Below are 21,123 nucleotides of genomic sequence, written 5' to 3'. Positions count from 1 at the left end.
ATTTCATGTAACTATGACATCCCAGTGATGTTACCAGTGGTAATCTTTTATTTTTAAAACAGTAAAACCCCCACAATCCTCCCTGATACTCAGGCGGGATGGATTTTATTCAAAACACATTTTCTTCTTCTGGAGTTGAAGCGTACCTTTTTTAAGAAAATGAGGCACGCCGAACAGTTCAAAGTTTGCAATCCATCACAAGGCTGCCCAGCTCAATAAATTCAGAAAATCTAAGATAAAAAAAAAAAAATGCAGACTGCTGTTTTTAAGAACTGATTTTTAATTAATTCCACACGTCAATAACAGCTGTTAGAATACGATCATTTTTTTTCCTTTTTTAAATTTTACAGTTTTATCCTCAACAGGCATCAAATGAGTCCCCAGATCTGAGCTTTTGGTACAGAACATGACAATCCACATGTTAACCAGTCCTCCCAGTAGTGAGTGGCATCAGCTTCCAGTGCTGCTGCCCTCTACAACTTCTTATTTTCCACTTGCCTATAGGAACTGGAGGCAATTCAAGGCTTAATAAAATATTATTTAAATTTTATTGTCTTTAATATGAACATATATAAAAAAAACAAAAAACAAAACAAAAACAAAACATTTACATCATGGATTGTAAGCCTCTGCCCATGCTACCTTATGCATTATTACAAGAAGAGATGCCACTACAAAAACACCAGACCCTCAGCTCGCTCTCTAGCTCTCAATCTGCAAAATTACCTGGCTCAGTTCCACAGCAACTACCTGCACCATCTCTCATCTTTAACCACAAGGCAATGAGAAGTTTAGGAGAGCCAAACAAATAATGACCTTCTCTAACATAGCAACAAATGAAAAACGTGATTTTCATATGTATAGCAGTTAATTACAAATGCAGAATGCCTTAAAGGCGGCTATTAGAGTTCTTTACAATATTTTGCTTCAAAGCACCTTAAATATCTTTTCAGGGACACACTGATGCGATAGAGGCCAAATGCCATCAATCAGTCTTGTGCGGATTCCCAAAATATTTTTCTCTGTATATTGATTTTGTGAGCCGTCAAAAGAAGAAAAATGGAAGACCACATTTGACTCCATCTACTTTTTCAATCATCAACGACGTCAGAGGATGCACTTGGAACAGTGAGGCCTCAGATTGATGTGTATATGTCATTTCTGTGCACTTGAGCAAGTCAAAAGAAATCCTGTGCTGACAGTAAAGGGAAGCAAAACATGCAGAACGCCTTTCCAACCCTGTCACGGTGGAATAGGACCGCGTCCACTTTCACATTTTCTGATTCGTATGGACAAGACGAATGATGACAAATGTTCACAATGGGCGGGGGTCCCTTAATACGCACTACATGGGAGCTTTTAAAATAAATAAAGCATTATTAAGTCGATGAATGCATCACATGAAAGTGCAAACAGCTCTAGCAAGTTTTTTTCTTCTTCTTCTGAAACCAACACTGATGATCCCCCTGCAGATAAACCCAAATGCATGCCCAGAGTCTCTCTTACTGCTTCCCCAGTGGGGGTGGCACAGAGCGGAGCAGACAGGTGAAGTAAATACAACAACTCTAATGTTACTCCAAGAAGCCACTCCTTCTGCCGATAATGTTACAGCACTGACCAAGAACAGGAGGATAGGATCCGAGCCAGTGTTCCTCTGGGCCTACAAGACGGGTATCTGCAAGATTAGCTACAAGCTTCAATAAAAATGCTTAACAACACAGAATTGGGTAAAAATCTACAATCAAAATCTAGAATAAGAAAATGGGGGGAAAAAAAAATCGAAGTTGTAGCTGTGGTTAACACTGCCACCAATCCCAAGCAGTAAATGCAGAGAAAACACTGATCCCTGTGTGAGGAGCAGCCATCACATATAGACAATATTAGTGCAGGTGCAGAGGAAGTTGTAAGCCTACAGCATGTAGCAATTAAAGTCCAATTCTATTGCATCAAATAGATATGACCTTATCTACATTGAAAGTAGGCAGAGAAGGGCTGCTGGTCGAAGCGCGCTACTTGTTCCAGACACGACCATCTGTAACCTAATCAATGACTTTCAACTTGTTGGGGTTGCACTCGATGACACTTCATTAAGTTTTGTTGTGTCAGACATGTTGAACCCACTGCAGCAAAATACTCCGAATGGCACTTTGACCCAGGTCGGATTCATTCAGTGGCAAAGAAAGCAGCGTTCAACAGCAGAGCAGTGAGCACAGATCAATGTACATCTCCACACCAAATACCAGCAATGAAGAGCTCCAGTCTATACAGAACTATGCCAAGTATTATGTAGATTTACCACAAACTATTAAGAGAATGTCATGGTCTTAAATAAATATGATAGTTTCAAAGCAGGTCACAACTGTGGGATAAAATGATGACTCTGAAATCCTGTTCTGTCCACTTGACTGGAAAATATTGATTTAAACATGCGGTCGTGGACTGGGGTTCTCATCTAATGGCTAGCTCAGCTGCGCTTAAAACCATAGGCTTCACTCTTTACTACTTCAACAAAAAAGGCACCTCATAACCATTTCCCCTCAGTGAACTCTTAAAAGATGTCTGCTTTGGCATAGCTGCCACGCAGTAATTTTGATGAGCTAGATCCATGTGGAATTCTGAGATACCAATCCTAAGAAATCCTGTTACAGACACAACTGCAGAAATGTTTTACAGAGTGAAACAGTTGCTGACCAGTTTTTGAATGTCTCTCACTCCTACAGTTAGCCTGGTTATTCATACTCGAACTCTCCTTCAACCAAGATTTTTTTTTTGTTACAGAGGGATCAGAGCTGAATGAAACAATGGAATAAAAAAAAAAAAAACAACCCAAAACAAACAACAACAAAATGCAGGAAAACACTATATCCAGTGTAAAATTGGATTCAGAAAAACTCGTCAATTCTTCCGTCTTCTTTCAAAGCTACTCTCTGGTCAGTCTGCCAAGTTTTTATGACTGAGGTAGGTTCTTTTTATCTAAGGACAAAATAAAAATGGAAATCACACACTGAAGCCAGTATTGTGTCCTGCCATTTCATAATAAAAATGATAAATTCCTGAAAAAACCCTTTCAAGCTTTGAATTCATTCTGTCAACAAAGAACAAAATAGGAAAGGTTTAAATTTGCATCACACTTCAGATATCTCTGCTGTGTCCTCCCACAAATGTTTTCACTTGTTTTCCACCTTCTACCAAAAACTACTGAGGAGCTTCCATTTTCAACTTGCCTGTGCATCACAACTGTGACAAAAATCAGAGACGCAAACATTGAACGCCCATGGCTAAAAGAGCCAGGAATTCCAAGTCATATACAAAGAGAGACGAGGTCGGAGTGGGAATAGTCTGGAAAGAGAGAAGCAAGGGTTGTGACTGTGGTGGGGTGCTCAATCCATTCAGTCTCTTCAGCAGAGGCAGGACAGTACAGATGTTCACTGTAGGGTGACAATTGATCAAGAAGTGTAAGAGTAGCTTCCAGTGGTGTACAGTACAAAGAGGAATCCTTATCACTGTAGACTGAAGAACCATGGACAGTGCATGTTTGAGTACGTGTTTGTCTGCCTGCCTGGATATAAACCAGAGCTGCTAAAAGGCTCTGACGCTGGGGCAAAAGGGCGGGTTGTTGCATCTAGTGGATTACTGTGTTCCTGTCCTCACGTTTTAAGGCCCCTGCCTCTCTGTCTCTGTGTGTCAGTCTAAGAGGGGACAGAGTGGTGGGGTCAGTAGGCAGTGACCAGGTCCTTGTCGTAGTTGTATCGGCCCCTCTTTGGGGCAGGACTGTCGGCGCTGTCCTCAGTGTCCTCGCTGTCTCCTCCAGCCCCACCCCCCTCCTCCTCAGAGGAAGAGTCAAGAGTCAGATCTACCACCGCACCTCCACCCGGTGCCACAGCAGGTGCTCCCGTGACTCCTGGCATCCCCACAGAACTGCTTCCAGACTTGGCCGTCAGACTAGTGCTGCTGTGGGCTGGTGAATGGCCATTTGCTTCGGGAATGCCTACAGAGAGGAATACAATTTTAAGGTAAGGAAGAAGATTTTACTCTCATTACCTTCAGCACACACAAACACACACACAGTGCAAAACCCCCCCAAAACAACTACAGACAAGGGGATGTGACAGGGCTGAAAACTTACATATATCAACAACTGGGTAGTCAGGTGTGTTACTGCGTTCTCTTTCCCGCTCCCTCTCCTTCTCATCTCTGATGGGTCGCCAGGAGCCGTCTGTTAAGTACTCTATCTCCTCAATGTCCTCACTCGTTTCTTTTAGAATCTCAGATAACAGCCTGAAATGCACACCGGCCATTAGAGAGACGTCACAAAATAAGTTTATACACGGGAAAATCAAACTAATAGCTCAGTTCTCACTCAAACGCACAATTAGAAATGAAATAATAATACCATTATTATATTATACCATTAATGCCATTACAACATATATATGTCAAGATACTGAAGTTCCGATGAAGAAAAACACAACATATACTTTAATCTCTTTCATGAATGAAAGGCCATTTAGGAAAACAATACTTCATGATTACACTTTCAAATATCAAACCTGGGTCAGGTAAAAAAGGGTCTTTCAAGCAAACTTAGTTTAAGGAATGTAAATATATGTTGCACAAAGCTTTCAGTCTTTGCTACAATAAGATGTGTTTGTGAGAGCTGCTGACAACTTCCAAAAACAAAACTGTAAATTGCTTTTTTTTTTAACATACTTTTCGTATTAAGAATTATCTGTTGTGCTGGTAAATGAAACGCACAAGTGTCGCTTCTGTAACATAAATGAACAGCAGGTGGAGAATGACAAATTTTGAAACACAATGAGTTTTCATACCAGACCAAATAAAAAGAAAAAAAAGAAAGCAGTACATGTTGGTGCATGGTTGAGCTTGTATCAAGAATCCCTAAAACATCTCTGCAGCTTCAATGATGTTCCTCAAACTGGCATCACATACAGGTACTCAAAATTACACAATACAAACTTTAAGAATTTACTGACAAAGCTGCAGGGGCGGGACAAGTCAAAGCATGCTCTCATCTCCTTACCCATCAATAGTGAGGAGCTCAAATGGAGCGGGCTTGTCACAGACTGGGCAAGTCCATGTGGGCTTCTTTTCATTCATCTGAAGGAAAAAGACTGCATCGAAACACTGAAGGTGGGCACAAGTTAACACTCGACATGGTACCCCAAGCCGCATCTTCACCAGCTGGAAGCGAGAAAAAAGGAACAGATGTGATATCGGTTGATATCATGCTTTTTAAAACATTTTGGGAGTTTTCTAATAGCTAAATAAATTGAGGGGCTTTTAGACACAGCATGACAACAGAGCCACGGGACTGTGAAACAATATTTTCCGACAGCACGCACTGCACTAAAACAACATTTCTCTCTGTATTTGCCAATCGATGTCCTGGAAACAAGTTTCCTTCCAAATGGTCACAGAGTTTCCCCACCCACAGACATTAGTGGGCGAGCTGGCCCCATCTATTACACACTCCCACAGGTATATCTGGTGAATAACTTTGGCAGTGTTTTATGAGTTTAAGGAGCAATCTGAAATCACTTTACTATTTGACAAAGACCTTGCTCTTATAGTCAAAGTTTGTCGCTGATATCCAGCTTGGCCTTGTTCTTCCTGTAGTGTTTTCAGGCTGGCCAGGTCATCAGTGTGACATTACTTATTATGAGTCAGCTGCTTCCTCAGAGAGGATCTTGTCTCACAGACAGGATTCCCACTACACTGTGCTGGACTGCAGCTGGTAATGGCAATCCTATCCTGGAGGTGTGCTGCAAGTTTCTGGACTGCGAACAGACACTATAACAACTGGAAAACTGGTTCATGTGCTGCTCTGTCAAGCTCACAGAAGCTGCTGAGCAGCACAAAGGCTGCCGTTGAGAGCTGCAATCCAAGATGGTGGAGTCAGAGTATGGCCACAGGATGAGACTCGCTAGAGAGTCAGCCTATTACACTGCTCAATTATTTGTCACAAAGCCATTTACACCCCAAAACCTTATTATTGAATAATGTATTAAATAAATGTGCATGGACACAATGAGCTTTCTACAAACAAATATTCACTGTAGAACAGCAGTATAAACATAGCTTTGATTTCACTCCAAGGTTGAATGGATGTAATGGAGGTAAACTGTTTAAACGGAATATTTGATTAATGTAGTGAAGATATTCCCTCCACGCTGTAGATTGTCCTGCTTTTCTGCTCTGACTGAGCAGAAATCATAATGCATATTTGAGTTGCTTTGTGTTTTAAAGCCCCCCCATTTGTGTTCAGGATGTACTCACTGGACAGATGAGAGACACTCTGAGTCCTGTGGTCGCAATCTCGCTCTCTGGGTCGAAGCGTAGTTTGTCTTGTACTGTAGATAAATGTAAGTACACGGTTATTACATTCTGTACCAGACATTATTCTACATTATTTAAAATTAACTACACAGCGAGAATGGATATAAACAGTTTTTACTGATAACGATTCCACTTACAGATTACAGTTTCTACTGAATCCTGATCAATGTTCCAAAAACTTAGACCTACACAGGTTTTAGCCATCAACAATTATTTTATTATGTTAAAACTCAAAATTTAGTGTTGAAACTCCAAGTGCTTGCTATTAGTCTGATGTCATTACTTTACAATGTGCAAATATCAAAGACATGTGGCAGGACTAAAAAAGAAAATGTGTACACTGGAAGAACAACCTCGAACTGATCCTTGACACACATCTGTGCAAAATCCAGTCATACCAGAAACAAAATGTTCAGTTATTGACTCCTACATTCTGCACTGAAGTGACTTCGTGTACCTTTCATCTTACTCTGAATGTGAAAGCTGCAAGCAAAAATATTTTGGTGAGTGTAAAAGCATCACTTACTGCGCTCACGGCAGCGTTCTGCACTCTCAACTGAGCAGAGTTTAAGCTGGCTGAAGAGGTCTGCTGCGGTGAAGACCCTCACTAAATACACCGCCACAGAGTAACGCTGCAAACACAGATCAACAGATTTTTAATAAAATGTAACAAGAATTTATCCACAGAGAATCGGGAACTGACAGTGGAATTTAAACACGATGTTATTGTAAGAATTCACTCAAAATTTTGAAACAGAACCATCAAACTAGTACAAGGTAACCTCTCTAACGATTATGAGACATCAGTGAATCTGCAACTTGGACAAGCAGCACATAAAATTATTTTGTATAAAGAATGTTCCCCATGTTTGATTGTGGTTACAATTCACAGGCGAGTGATGAAATATTCACCATTTAATCCACGTAAAAATATATATATATGAGACTCGCTAGAGAGAGAAAATAATAACAATCCATTATTATTTTCGGTTTTATTATGTGACAATACTGGGCAGCACTGACGAGTTATATAGTTAATTATTACAGTTATTGTTAAATTAAAGTGTGAAGCTTTTTTCAAATATAGTGTTTACATTTTTAAATAGGGGATTAGAGAAAACAGTCCCTACGCTATTCTTGCGCTTACATTTGACTAATGTTATATCACTGTATCAAACTTTAATTAGAAGAAGTGTCATCAGTGACAAAAGTTCACTACAAAAGCAGGATGGGAAATGCCATTTTTGTACTTACACTTAGAAATGTTCCGGCCAATAAAACTGTGTGTGTGTGTGTGTGTGTGTGTGTGTGTGTGTGTGTGTGTGTGTGTAATGCCACTAATATCATTATTAGTTTTCTTTAAATACAGTGATATTTTGAGGCTATATCGCCTACCAGTTATGGATTATATCACACAGACCTCTTCTGAAACTTGTTAGGCCAAGCAAATTTTAGACTTTTACAGACTCTACATGCTGAGCAGTGAATTTATTATTTATACATGGCAACTGCAGACAAAATGTGTGGAATGTGCATTACCTCAAGTACACGACACTTTTAAATTGAGCCGTTTCATCACGTGTGATCAAGCTGTGACTAAAATGAAGTTGCTCAAGATTTGCACAAACCTTCTTGTTTGTACAAAATGTGATAACAAACCTAACCAAAAGTCCTTCTGTCTACACACATACTCTCTCAAAATACTCAGTGTGGTGGCAACCGTGATTACAAAGGTGTATTACACATGCAGTCGAGTGAGGCCAAACACTCAAAGATCTACAAGTATCAGCATGCCTCGATGAATTACAGAACCTTCCAAGAGGAGCTGGACAGATTATCAGAATAAAAAAAAACATAAATAAAAAATATCTGTGCTAATGACAACCCTGAGAGCTACGGCTGCAAAAGACAGGATTCAACTGACCTTTCCAAAGTTTCCCCAGGTGATGGTGACTCTGTTGGTGACATTGGAGAGGTGCAACCACGGAGTGATGTTTATAGGACGACAAGGACGACGAGGTTCAACACCAGGCTTATTGGAAGGATAATATCCCTGTAAAACACACACAATTTGAAAATAAATAAGACTGCAACAGTTAATTATGTAATACTTCATCTCAAATATCTTTTCATAATTTCAAAACAGACACCTTGTTCTCGCTACTTTTAGCACAAATGAGGATTGTTTCCTTTACCATGCACAGCCAACCTGCAAATATGAGCTGAAGGTCATATTTTTAATTGTTGATTTACCTTCAATCAAAATATTCAGTTTACAATAGGGCTGTGACATATATCATTTGAGATAATACCAGTACAAATAAAAAACAAAACAAACAAGTTAAATCATGATATCAAAGCCACGTGTTCACTTCTACTGCTAGCACAACAAGACAAGCCCCGACATGCCTTGAGTGAGAGCCACATGACAGCCTGTGATTACAATTCAATAAAAAGGGAGTAACTTAAACAATCTTTATGCATACTTTTTCTCTTCTGTACTTACTTTCATTATTATTATTATTATATTATTATTACTGTACATCCAACATTATTATTGCACTACAATGATGCTGGCATCTTGTAGCAATCAATCATGTATTAGGTGCTTTCATGAATGACCGCAGATCTTTGGAAAAGGATGGAATTTTCCCTTTATTTTGTTTGCACTGGGTGTCTGTGGCTCAGGAGGTAGAGCAGGTCATCTACTAAGTGGAAGGTTGGTGGTTTGATCTCTGCAAATGCCAAAATATTGTTGGGCAAGATACCGAACCCCAAAGTGCTCAAATGCATCCACCCAAATGTGAGCATGTATGAATACAAAGTGCTTTTCATTCAGGCCTATAATAGGGTAATATATATATTATAAATTATGCATATACGTATAGACATGTGTGTGGATGGTTGAAAGAGGCATGTTATATAAAGCACTTTGAGTGCTCCAGTAGAGTAGAAAAGCCCATTTAAATAAATGCTGCTGCTTGCAAGGTACGATCATAAAACATCATTCACTATAGTTTTCTACATCGATCATAAATATCATTATTGGAAATGGCAATGAAATACTGTGTTAAATTTTTCAGACTTTAACCCAACGCTAATTTACAATATCAAAAATGAAATCTGATATTTAAGAGACTGAAATTTGTAACAGATGTCAATTCCGCTTGAAAATGACTTAATTATCAGAATTATCAGGCTAGCAGCTTAAAAAAAGAAAAAAAAAGAAGGTTCAAATTAAAGGTTAAAAGTGTGATTACGAGGCAAGGGAATTTAAACGTCTTAAAATTTCTTGAGACATTTAGAACTCACGTTATCTAAAGCACAATGGAGCTTTTCAACAATTCACAGTATGTACAAACAGTCAGAGATTAAAATATCTGTGTACTAGACAGAATGGCAGGATTAGGCCAGGAGACCTCGGGAGGTCATAGTCACACCCTCCTAACCTGTCATCTAGGTGCTACCCTGCCAGTTTGATTTCTTGTGGCACACCTTAAGCCACATAGTATCAGCCAGCTGGAGAGCTTCCTCCTAAAGTTTTGTTTCCTGAGGTCTTCAGATAAGCCAACATCATCTTTACCCAAATCTTATTTTTCCCCTTTATGTTGTTCAAGACACACTTACATTAGGTTATATTATCCATCATTGTCATATTATGACATTTTATCACTGACCTGGTAAAACATCTGTGACTGACACCCTGAGTGTATCTGAAAACGATGCTATGAGCTATAATTGAGAACACACTTCAAAACAGGAAAACAAGCCCAGCTTTAGTCATGTCTGTATTATGAAGGTGTGGGACATTTCAGAGTTAATCAACTCACCGGCACATGACAGTAGGACTGATTAACTTTGACAGCTATGTTGGGAGGATACTGGTCCTCCTGAACACCAATGGAGTCTGTGTAACAGATTCTGCAACAGAGAGCAGTAACAGAGAAATAAATGAGTGAGGTCTTCTATTGTAAGAGACTAAACACAAACACTGTATATACAAAGAAGCAATTTGTCCTCGTTGGTTTGAATTATGATATTTTTATGACACAGTCACTACCAAAAAATCAACCCCCCCCCCCGAATGTTTTTACTGGGAACTTACCTAAGAACCACTTGGATTGATCGGATTCCTGGACGAAGTTCACTAAGAAAATAATAGGTCACGAATTAAAATGAGCTTCACAGAGATATTTTTATATTAACCTGGGGTTAACCTAAAGTGCAGTTTTAACAGACAGCGTGACTTTTTTACCTTGCATTTCGAATCTGGTCTGCTTGGCTGGGTGTTAACTCAAAGATGCACTGACTGTCCTGGAGTTTCTCACTGTTCTGGGCAACTGTAAGCAGATGGAGACAAAATCCATTGTAAAAAGAGAACAGTGCAAATTCTCAACGTCGAGTAAAAATGCAACAATTTCCAAAAACACAAAAAGCCTAACAAATAGTCCACACTCACTTAGCTCTGTTGGTAGTAGCAGTGTCTCTAAAGTTTGGTAGAAGGGCAGTGGCACTAGCTTCACCTCTGCTGCAGGTGTGGTGATCGGTTTGGAAATGCCGTTGAGGTAGTCTGCGCCCTGAGAGGTGGCAGTAGGGGAAGAGCTGAGGGATGAGTAGTTAACTGGGACACTTTCCGGACGTCGTGCAGCCAGCCATCCAGATGTTTTAGGGAAACGTGACTCGTAGAGCTGCCGGACGTTCTTCAGCAGCTCTGGGCTGTATTCGGTCTGCACTAGCCTCAACGCACGCCCCACCAGGTCTTGCTTCAGCCCACTTTTACTGCGACCCATTGAGGCCAGCAGCGTCTGCAGGTCTGAGACCCGGAAACTTTTGACCATATTCTAGTGAGAAAACAAGACCAAAAAAATAAAAAAATATAACAGGATCACAAAAACAATTAGATTTCTGGAAAGGCTGAAGTGACAAAGTTAATTTCCAAGTTCAGACTTTTTTTCAAGAGCCACATCTCAAATGAAGGAGTTTATACAATGCCAATTACCATTTTCACATTTGTCCAAGAGAGGAAGATACATGTTGTTTATATTCTTTCATTTTACTCAAGTAAATCTATTAAGTAAATGAATGAAATAATTTAATATCGTGTCCAAAGTCCTGCGTAAACACACCTACACACTTCTTTTTAACACTTGGAAGATGCACAGAGTTAATTACAGGTAACTTATATGCAGAACAGAGTTGTTCACCAAACTGCTTGGTACTTGCTAAAATTAGCATCTGTCCTTGGTCACTTTAATCCTATAGAGGATTTAAAGTGTGTTGTAATTAGCTGGCTATATTAAGAAGTTCACTTCCAACTCTAAGAACAATGGCTTGGCCATGATTCAAGTGATCACACTAATTGTGGTAGTGTTAATTAGGCTTTAGAACCATAAACTTCCAAAGGTGGCTTAAAAGTATGAATAGAACTTGGAAACGCACTAATTCCATCCACACTATCTGTCATTTAACACACAGAAAGCTAAAGGAATAGTCTGGCAGGTTCAGTTACAATGAAATAGGTGCCTAAAAACCACTATTTCTTGTTAGTGGCCTAGAAATGTGAAAATAGTGCAATAGTTCTTACCTACATGAAACATATACATACAATCTGTTTACAGTCCACAACAAATGTAAGACAAATAGAGCTTTGCAAATTCTGCATGTTTATGGCTCCATTAACTGTTTAATATAATTTTAATTTGTTGTTTATGGCTTAACAACCTCATTTGTACACCAATCCGAAAAATGTAAGCTGAAGACACACCGTAGCAGGCGAGGATGTTTATTTAGTAAAAACATAAGAGGTGCAGACGCACATTGAACTGCAAAGTAAACGCAAAATCTCTCATTCTCGACATAATATGCGCCAATTTTCTGCAGCCTATATACAATACTTGCATAGCATATGGAATCGATTATATGAATACCGTATGTGGTCGTATCATCCTATGTGAGGTCGTTTTTTTTTTAAAAGAAAATTATTATTTACTTATGATGAAGCAGAGAGCACACGAACTGGGCTCTAGGGGCAAAACACGGGATGTTGTTGTTTAGCCGCCAGACAAGCCTCAGCTTTGTCTGACATGGCCGAAATAGACATAAGTGGAGAACTAATTCATGTCTATATTTAAAAACAAAACAAAACAGGACTTTATAGATGGATCCGACTGAACCGCTGAGCTTCAAATACAGCTGCGTTACAGACTGCTCAACCTCACTTGAACGTTGCTAGTGTAGCCTGCGCTATCGCCGGGCTAGCTTCTCACACTCGGCATTCGATCACGACTGCTAGATATTTTGACAGGTGCACAGTTCAATAAACTAACCGGTGAACTACAAACAGATATTCCTGTAAGCCAAATAACGTCAAACGGTAACATGCCAGAAAGCAGGCTAGACCAAAAACAACCACACGCTTATATGGTCTCATCATTCATTTTCGGTGTCTTCCTCCAGAGCCAGCGTGATGCTAGGTGAACCAACGCACTTGCCTGGTTAACATTTCCAGGCAGGCTAGCTACCTTAGCACCATAGGCTAGTTCGTTTCGTCGTGCTTGAAATACACCACATTTGTAAGAGTAAATACCCTTTAATAATATTCGCACAAAACCCACAGTTTCCCCACAACTGGGGTGACTTTCAGCCCACAATCCCGCGCACGTCTCCTATCAAATCAAAGCCAACCAAGCTCTACTTGCCATCGCTTCCACCAGTTCGGCCGCCATCTTCGTGCAGCAGTACCGCGAGAGTCAGAGACGACGGCCAGTCTTGCACCAATGGAACAATGACCCTGCTTCGATAGACAGTCATCTCCAGCCAATCACAGCGCGACTTTTGCCAGCATCCGAAGCGATTCACTGAAAATAGGCGGGACCACGTTGTTTTAAAGTTACAGCACAACTTTTAAAAAACACTAAGAGGCAGGTCTCCCTTCCAAAATAGGCCTCTGTGTCGATTAATAACACCACGTGTCAAAGTATTTTAATATTGAGGCTGTTTCAATTTTATAGTTTTGCGATATTCTGAACTCGTGTCTTAAAGATAGTTTAAATTCAGCGTGACGGGAAAGCATGGGCTGTCAAACGGATTGGGTCGCATGGTCCCTTCAATTCCCGTCCGAGCAAAAAATTCCATTTCAGGTTAGTCGACCAGCCGTGAGATGTGGCGTTAATGCTTTGTCTGAGGCATGTTCATAATTAAATTAAAACGACTTATTAATAAAAACACACTTAGACTGTAGGTATAGTCCTGCAATACCTACTCTGAATCACAAATGCCAGGTTGTGTTGAGACATCAGCAAAATGGAAATATGTTTGCTGAGGGAAATATCTGCTCCGATTGATGATCCAGCCCTGCTTTTCCAAAACTCTTCACATGTGGGCAAAGAATAGCCTCATGGAAAAACCAAAATCAATTGAGGGAATTGCAGTATCATGTAATAACATGGCGTGTTTTGTTGTGGCTCCGTTTTGGATGGGAAACGTCAATAAGGCAGTGCTGTATTTCAAAAAGAACAGATTGCTCTGCTTCTGTGCTGACTTACAAAAAAAAGATTATATTAATTTAAATTACAAATAAAACCTAAATGGGAAATCTGAGATTCCCTTACTTCAGTCATTCATGCATTCATTCTCTGTTTAGTGCACCTCCCCCTCAAAACAAAACCCATAATCTCAGCTTCATGTTTTACACAGTAAAGGCTGTTATTTTTAGAATTCTAACTCTTCACGTTTTTGTAGTCACTGCAGTGACTACAAAAACGTAGTATGAGGCTGAAAATAATTTAATAAAACTAATTACAATGATAGCTTGAAAGGTTGCATAGAGTGGTGTTTTAATGTTGTGCATGCGTGTCTTGTTCCATTACTTAAACAGAAGAGGGCAATATGGTCCATGATTTGACCTGACTGTGATTAAGTGCATCCCCTCTGTTAAACTGAAAGAACAAAGCAGATCACCATACTGCTGATGCCTACAGGCTAAAGCTGTAAATGCTACGAGAACAGGGTGGGTTAATTATACTTAATGTTAAAACAGTTACATCGTTATCCATTCTCTGCTGAAAATACACTTTTATTTGTGTAAGATCCCAGAGATATTCAGAATAAAAAAACATTTAGGTTGAATAACTGTCACACACTGATTCAAATAAACTTTTTTAGGTACTCTTGTTCAAATGCCTGTTAATGCAAATATCACATAGACGTGGTAAAGATGAGCTGTTGAAATTCTGAGCACCAGAATGGTGTAGAAAGGTAATTTAGATGACTATCTCCACGATATGGGTTTCAGTATCTGATGTGTTGGATTGAGTATTTCAGAAACTGTTGATCTACTGTTATTTTCCTTGAAAAGGAGAAAATATCCAGTGAGAAGGGGTTCTGGCCAGACTGTTTGGAACTTACAAGCAAGCTAAAGAAACTCAGTTAACCACTCGTTACAACCGAGGCAGAAGAGCATCTCTGAACACACATGTTGACCCTTCTGTCAGCTAAGAAAATGAGACTAAAGTTTGAGCGATCTCAGAAAAACTGGACAAAATGACAGTCTCAATTTCTGCTACGTTTGGATGCAAGTGTCAGAACTGGGGTGAACAATGAAAGCATGGATCCACCCTGCTTTGTATCATTGGTTCAGACTGCTGTTATTGGTGTCATGGTATGGGGGCTATTTACTTGGCACATTTTGGGGTCCTTAGTAGCAACTGAGTATTGTTTAAACACCACAGGTTTTATGAGTGTTTCTTGCTGACCACGTCCATCCTTTTTATGACCACAGTGTACTGCAATGTCTTCCAGCAGGACAATGCATGACATCACAAAGTTCAAATGATCTCAGATGACTTTGTTGAACACGGGAGTATTCAAACAGCGCCCACAGTCACCAGATCTCAGTCCAGCAGAGCATTTTTGGGATATGGTAAAATGAAGATTCACATAATGGATGTGCAGCTGAAAATCGGTAACACTTTATAATACTATCTGCAACTAAAGGTGTAACTCCCCTGTAATTAAAAGGAATTTCAATGTGTTTTATTTAAAATGACAACATTTTATTTAAATTTATCAACAAGTAAAAGAATTAGGGGTACTGCATTTTAAGTAGGGTGGAATTTCATGTTAATTTTGTGGAAAAACGAAAAATGTTTCTCCATCCAAACCCCCTTATTCTAGTGCACCTACCTTTAAGTATTTGTATGTAAATATAATTATATTGTAATTTAAAATAAACTATGTTGAAATATATGTTTATTAGAGGGGAAATACACCCATAAAGTTTTACTGGCAAATCTGTAGCACTGTGTCATGCAATCATGTCACATTACTGGTGTGCCTAACAGAGTGGCTGGTGACTGTATAGCCTACCATAGACTGTAAGTCTGATACAGTTTCAGTTAAGCACTAGAAGAAGCAGGCAGAGAGTATGCACATAATGTGGTGTTGCTTGAAGAAATTTTCCACTGATCAAAAACACACAAACAATACCTTTCTGTACCTATGAAATCAATTAACATTGCCAAAAATGTTAATTTCAGCAGTTTGAAGCATGATGTACATTGTAACATAAATAAATCTGATATTTATTTGGCTGAATCTGATTCAGCCAAATCTCCTTTTTGTTGACATTACAACATACTTACAGAGAAAGGTTTAGAAATGTTCAAACAACATGTCAAAATTGATTTAAAGGAGATTTTTATTCCATAAGGATCTGAAACAAAACCTTCATTAAAAGATAAATCTTAATCAAATGTAGAAATGAACGACTTAATGAAATAACAAATTTTCAAGTCAAAGGAAATAATTATTTGCATACAGAAAAAATAAACTATATTAGCCAGTAAAATATCCTGCACAGTTACAGAACACAATATAATACGGTTTAATAGTAACCACAGACAGTTTTTATCTTTAAGACAGATTTTAAACAAAATATATAATTATGTTAGCTGAACTAAAAATAATCATGTATATATGCAGTAATTTATTGTTACATGTTAAAAAATAATTTTTCCACTATCTAATAATTGAAGTAATAAAAGGTATTTGGTAACAAATTAAATAAAGATGTTGAACGATCCAATATTAAAAGAGTTTATATCAAGAACGGGAAGTGAACCTTTCTAATTTGTCATTCATACGCTCACTTTTCTGTAACCTCGTCGCCGTCGATGGCTGCAAGAGACATTAATGGTCTTTGCAAATAAAGACGTGACTTATCTCCAACGTGCTGAAGTTGACCCATTAATTACTCCTCGATGGTAATTGAAGTAATTCTTTGGACAGTATCCTGGACAAAACGACTTTAACAGGATAACTCTGGCATCTAAAAGGCCTTTGATTCTACATCCACCTAACATCCATCCTTTGCACACCATGTCTTACTAAATCTTGAGTGTTTAATCTCCCGTAATTACAAAGATTTGCTTAGGTTAATAAAAATAATCCGCCTCAATTGAGACCCCCCACTTGGACCTCCCCTGTGCCTCCTTTGCCCCTTTCTGTGAGGGATAAAATCACAGTCATATAAATAGAGTCACCTTCACATCTTTGAAGCACAACTCTTTGATTCGGGAGCAAAAGGCTGACGGATACCAAGTGATAGGTTTGGATTGACAGGGTTATCAAAGAATCGAAAAGATTTACCGAATATTTCTTGGCAAACGAAGCGTCCGCATTTAGTCTTGGCGACTGACGTCATTTCCACAGGTTGAGACTGGGTCACTCGTGAGCGCATCAAGGTTAACAACAGTTGAGAGGCTCATCTTTATCTGTGATCTTGTCAACAGTAAGTCTTCGGTGAAAGAATTTAGTGGCAGCGAGACGCTGGCTTTATGAAGGCTCCTAATTTTAAAGAACAATAGACATGCTGTGCAACTTAGATACACAGTTTTGAGAAGACGTTTGGGAGCGATATTTTTTATTCATGACCTGACACCTGTTCAATAGTCAGCTTGAAATCAATAAAACCTCTGCCATGAGCTTGAGATATTTTAATTCAGAAATGACAATGGCGGAAAGAAGCAGCCGCAACGGAAGCAGAGACAGACTGGGACTGAGCTTCACAATTGACTACCTGCTCTTTAATAAAGGAGCCAAAGCTTCTAAAGACGATGCAACAGCAAGTCGTGCTGCAGAGCAGATAACGAACGACATGCCAGGTCGTCAGAATCCTAAACTCGAAGAGGTGGGGATTCGCTGTGAGATCCAAGACAAGGGTCTACAGAGGTCAGAGGTAGATGCTGAAAAAAGGAAAGCCAAAGAAGATGAGGGGGATGAAGACCAAAAAGAGGAGGGGGAGGAGGAAGTGACCACCACCACTACCACCACGTCTGCGAGCTGCGGTACAGAGAAGTCTGCGGACAAACCCAACCAGTCATACATTGCACTCATCTCCAAAGCGATCCTGGCGTCTGAGCAGAAGAAACTGCTTCTGTGTGACATCTACCAGTGGATCATGGACCATTACCCATACTTCAAGAGTAAGGTATGTTCATGTCTAGTGGTTTTCTATGTATGTAGCACATAGCGATAGATATACCGTACAGGAACTCAAAGTGAAACTGGGCGATAATTCGAAGCAGAATTTCCAAGCAGATGTTTGCTGATGTTGTTAAAACAGGAAAACAGAAAAACATCGTTCCCCAAATGTGTTTAATTCAGTCTCTGAAAACTAAAGTGGCTGCCATTTTCGCAAATAAAGCGACCTACTTGGCGCTGGTAATCTGTCTGAGTGGTTAGGCAATTAGGTGCTCACAGGGACACTAGATGATCTTGTTGTTGGCGAAATCACAAATAAAGTAATCCTGTTGCTAGGTTGCAAACTGCCTCTGCCTTTACCAGGTGCTACAACAGATTGGGTGAAGCCTAGTGGATTAAAGTTGATCACTGGTTTGACGTGCTAAAAAGGTAACTCAGGGTGTTGTGACTTACTCAGATCATATACGGTCTTGACACGCCACAGCTCATGCTGCCAACAACAGGACAAGGTGACATCCTGAAGCGGATCAGTGATACTTAGCAGCCCCTTATGTTAATTTTCCAATGGGGACACATTGTTTGACCCCTGCTTTAATTTTGACCTGACATATTTGTTTTCTTGTTCGCAGGACAAAAACTGGAGGAACAGCGTGCGTCACAATTTGTCCCTAAACGACTGTTTCATCAAAGCGGGCCGGAGCGACAACGGTAAAGGCCACTTCTGGGCGATCCACCCATCGAACTATCAGGACTTTTCCAATGGAGACTACCACTGCCGAAGGGCAAGACGGAGGGTACGCAGGGTGCCAGGACAGCTCCCACTTTCCTCCCTGAGCTCGCCCTACCACCCCGCCATTGTCCGTCCCCACAGAACAACCTGCTGGTGCTGTCCTCAGGCCTCTGCACTTCCTCTTCAATGCTTGGCACCCAGACTCTACTGGCCTTGGTCCAGCATGCAGCCACAAATTGGGCTCCACCTGGGCCTAAATGCCTCTGTACCCTGAGATTGAATTGTTTGTACTGTTGAGGTATACTATACTAACAGTTTGGCCCTGAAACACTATTACTTAAAAGAGAAATTTTTTAATCTAATGATTATATCATTAGGTGATGTTAAAACTGAAATGCCCTCTGGCAATATTACATTATGTTTATATGCTTGTTAATGAGTAAGAACAAAGTGATTTTAGGGCATTTGATGATTCAATAAAATGAATGTCTTAAAGCTGTGGCCCTTCTTGAGTTTATATTCAGAATGTTTTAGAATAACAAAAATAAAGTGTTTGGAATCAGCTCATTAAAAAGTGTGTTGTCAGCTCTGCGTGCATGTGTGTGTGCAGAGGGTGTGTGTGTGCGGATGTTGCTAAAAGTGAGCCCTTGCTAAAATACCACCCGGTGTTAGATGCTAATTAGTCAAAGCTGTCGCGATGCAAAATCTTTTGCATTAAGAGACTAAAATCAGGCTTTCCAAAGCCAACTCCCAAGGAAATGAGGCCAGATAATCTCAGCAATCCTAAATAGTTTCAAGAAATAGGAAGCTTATCACACAGTGTAATCCGTAACCTCGGCTGCAGAAAGAGGGGAACCACGGGAGGTCAGGGATGAAGGAAGCGGAGGAAAGGGAAGGAGGCAGTGAGAGATTGAGAGGAGGGGGCACTGATTAACTGGGGAGAAGTGGGAGGGTATTTAAGGGAGTGTATGCAGATCAGGGGGTCTTAGGGGTTTGACAACTGAATGCCAGTTTAGAGAGGCAGTGTGTGATTGAGGACTGCACAGGAAAACTGCACTCATCAAACACTGTTAGTGTTTGTAATGCATCTGTTCAGTGGATTGTGTTATATGCTGTTTTTTGGCATTTGGTGCTGGTTACAGCTTTTTAAACTACTAGTGTGGTGGCCGTAGCATTCCTTGACATTAGCACTTTTTGTGAAATCTATAACAGACAAGTAAACTGAACAATAAAAGCTCCCTGGTTCTCTTTATGTGCTGCTATATGACAAAAATAACTGATAAATTTAAAGTAGTGCGCTTTCTTTATTGAGCTGGCAGGCTGTGTAAGGGCTGCCACTGACCTTCAGGCTGCAGGAGAAGAACCCTGCATGAGGATGAATGTCATAAAGTAGAATATTAAAGCTATTCAAACACTGAAATTTATCTTATGTATCAAACATTTTTTGAACACACTAAGCCAGAGTCCCTGCCAAAATAAGGGGAGTGTAGAAGCCGTAATGGTGATGTAAACATCTGTGGATGTGTCTTTTTGTGCAACACGGCACATATGATTGAAACTTTAAAGCTGGACAGTTCATCCAGTGTTGTTATTTTGTGACATCAAAATGTTGCCACACTAAGAATCAAGTCAGTCTTTGCCTGTCTGGCTTTACATCAATAGTGAAATTCCTCTCTGACTTGCAAAGGTTGGCATTTACATCCACAGTGCCTCAGCCTAAGAGGATTAGATCATACATTGACTTTTCTGAAGTTTGTTTGTCTCGGCTCACGGGGCTTCTTATTTGCAAATTATTGAATATTTGAATAAAGCAGTATTTGACATTAGATTAGAATCTGAATGGACAAACAGGGATAAATTCAGAGAGCAAGAGAGGGAGCAGGAGCTATGCAGAGCAGTTATTTTCTGACGATGTTCATTAGAACAATGACAAAACCATCTAATTATTTTTTGTTCGCCAAATCTTCCTATTCAATGTCAGCGGCTAATTAGAGACCTAATTTGCTTAATTCCCATGATTTGGTATCTGCTTAAAATCCTCTTCAATTCAACAGCTTTAAGGCTTTAATTTGGTTGCATATGTTTGCTGTACACACACACACTCGCGTGCGCACACACACACACACTCGCGCGCACAAACAGAGGCATACAAACATGCATTAGTGTACGATGCACACACATAGAATTCCCAAACTGTTTAAATAAACAGACACAATCAGTTTTAAAATCATTCAAACGTCACATGAAGAGAAGTTCATTGACAGTGTTTTTGTTCTTTTTTGTAGCTATTTGACATATTAAAGACGTAAGAGCCAACCAGAGCGGTCTTTTGCATTTTCTTCCAGATAAAATATTGTGCGTAACGTCACCTTAGTTCAACATAATCATACCAGATTATAATTAACGTTTTAAGGAGAATCAGATTGAGGTCATGAGCTCTGTGTGTGTGAGTGTGTGTGTGTGTTCATATGCGTATGTCGTTTTGTTAATCTAATGAGATGGGCGGAAGGGTGCAGGGGGCCGTAGATTAAGGCCCAAAGATTTGTTGCTGATTA

At 39.8% G+C, this 21,123-nt stretch overlaps 2 protein-coding genes across 2 annotated transcripts; one reads left to right on the top strand and one right to left on the bottom strand.

Moving 5' to 3' along the window:
* Positions 1-262: 262 nt before the first annotated feature.
* On the bottom strand, positions 263-13,140 carry pias4a (protein inhibitor of activated STAT, 4a). Its single transcript, XM_004552742.3, has 11 exons — positions 13,056-13,140; positions 10,817-11,198; positions 10,613-10,697; positions 10,463-10,504; positions 10,188-10,278; positions 8,282-8,410; positions 6,884-6,989; positions 6,298-6,371; positions 5,042-5,202; positions 4,127-4,278; positions 263-3,988 (listed from the first exon to the last, which is right to left on the bottom strand). The coding sequence occupies exons 1-11, from the start codon at positions 13,080-13,082 to the stop codon at positions 3,714-3,716; spliced, it is 1,524 nt and encodes a 507-aa protein (XP_004552799.1). The 5' UTR covers positions 13,083-13,140; the 3' UTR covers positions 263-3,713.
* A 3,793-nt stretch (positions 13,141-16,933) lies between these two features.
* Positions 16,934-19,109, top strand: foxq2 (forkhead box Q2). Its single transcript, XM_004552958.3, has 2 exons — positions 16,934-17,845; positions 18,468-19,109. The coding sequence occupies exons 1-2, from the start codon at positions 17,336-17,338 to the stop codon at positions 18,840-18,842; spliced, it is 885 nt and encodes a 294-aa protein (XP_004553015.3). The 5' UTR covers positions 16,934-17,335; the 3' UTR covers positions 18,843-19,109.
* Positions 19,110-21,123: the final 2,014 nt, after the last annotated feature.

The sequence above is a fragment of the Maylandia zebra genome, linkage group LG23 (genome assembly GCF_041146795.1).
Source record: "Maylandia zebra isolate NMK-2024a linkage group LG23, Mzebra_GT3a, whole genome shotgun sequence".
NCBI lineage: Eukaryota > Metazoa > Chordata > Actinopteri > Cichliformes > Cichlidae > Maylandia > Maylandia zebra.
Note: the sequence above shows the minus strand (reverse complement) of the source record. Positions and strands in the feature narration are given on the sequence as shown.

Excerpts from the sequence above, each read along its gene's own strand:
- pias4a (XM_004552742.3), bottom strand. The coding sequence starts at position 13,082 with ATGGCGGCCGAACTGGTGGAAGCGATG. Across the intron at positions 8,411-10,187 it reads AGTCCTACTGTCATGTGCCG|GGATATTATCCTTCCAATAA; the intron begins GTGAGTTGATTA and ends TGTGTTTTACAG. Across the intron at positions 4,279-5,041 it reads GAGCTCCTCACTATTGATGG|GCTGTTATCTGAGATTCTAA; the intron begins GTAAGGAGATGA and ends TGTGCATTTCAG.
- foxq2 (XM_004552958.3), top strand. The coding sequence starts at position 17,336 with ATGAGCTTGAGATATTTTAATTCAGAAATGACAATGGCGGAAAGAAGC. Across the intron at positions 17,846-18,467 it reads ACCCATACTTCAAGAGTAAG|GACAAAAACTGGAGGAACAG; the intron begins GTATGTTCATGT and ends TCTTGTTCGCAG.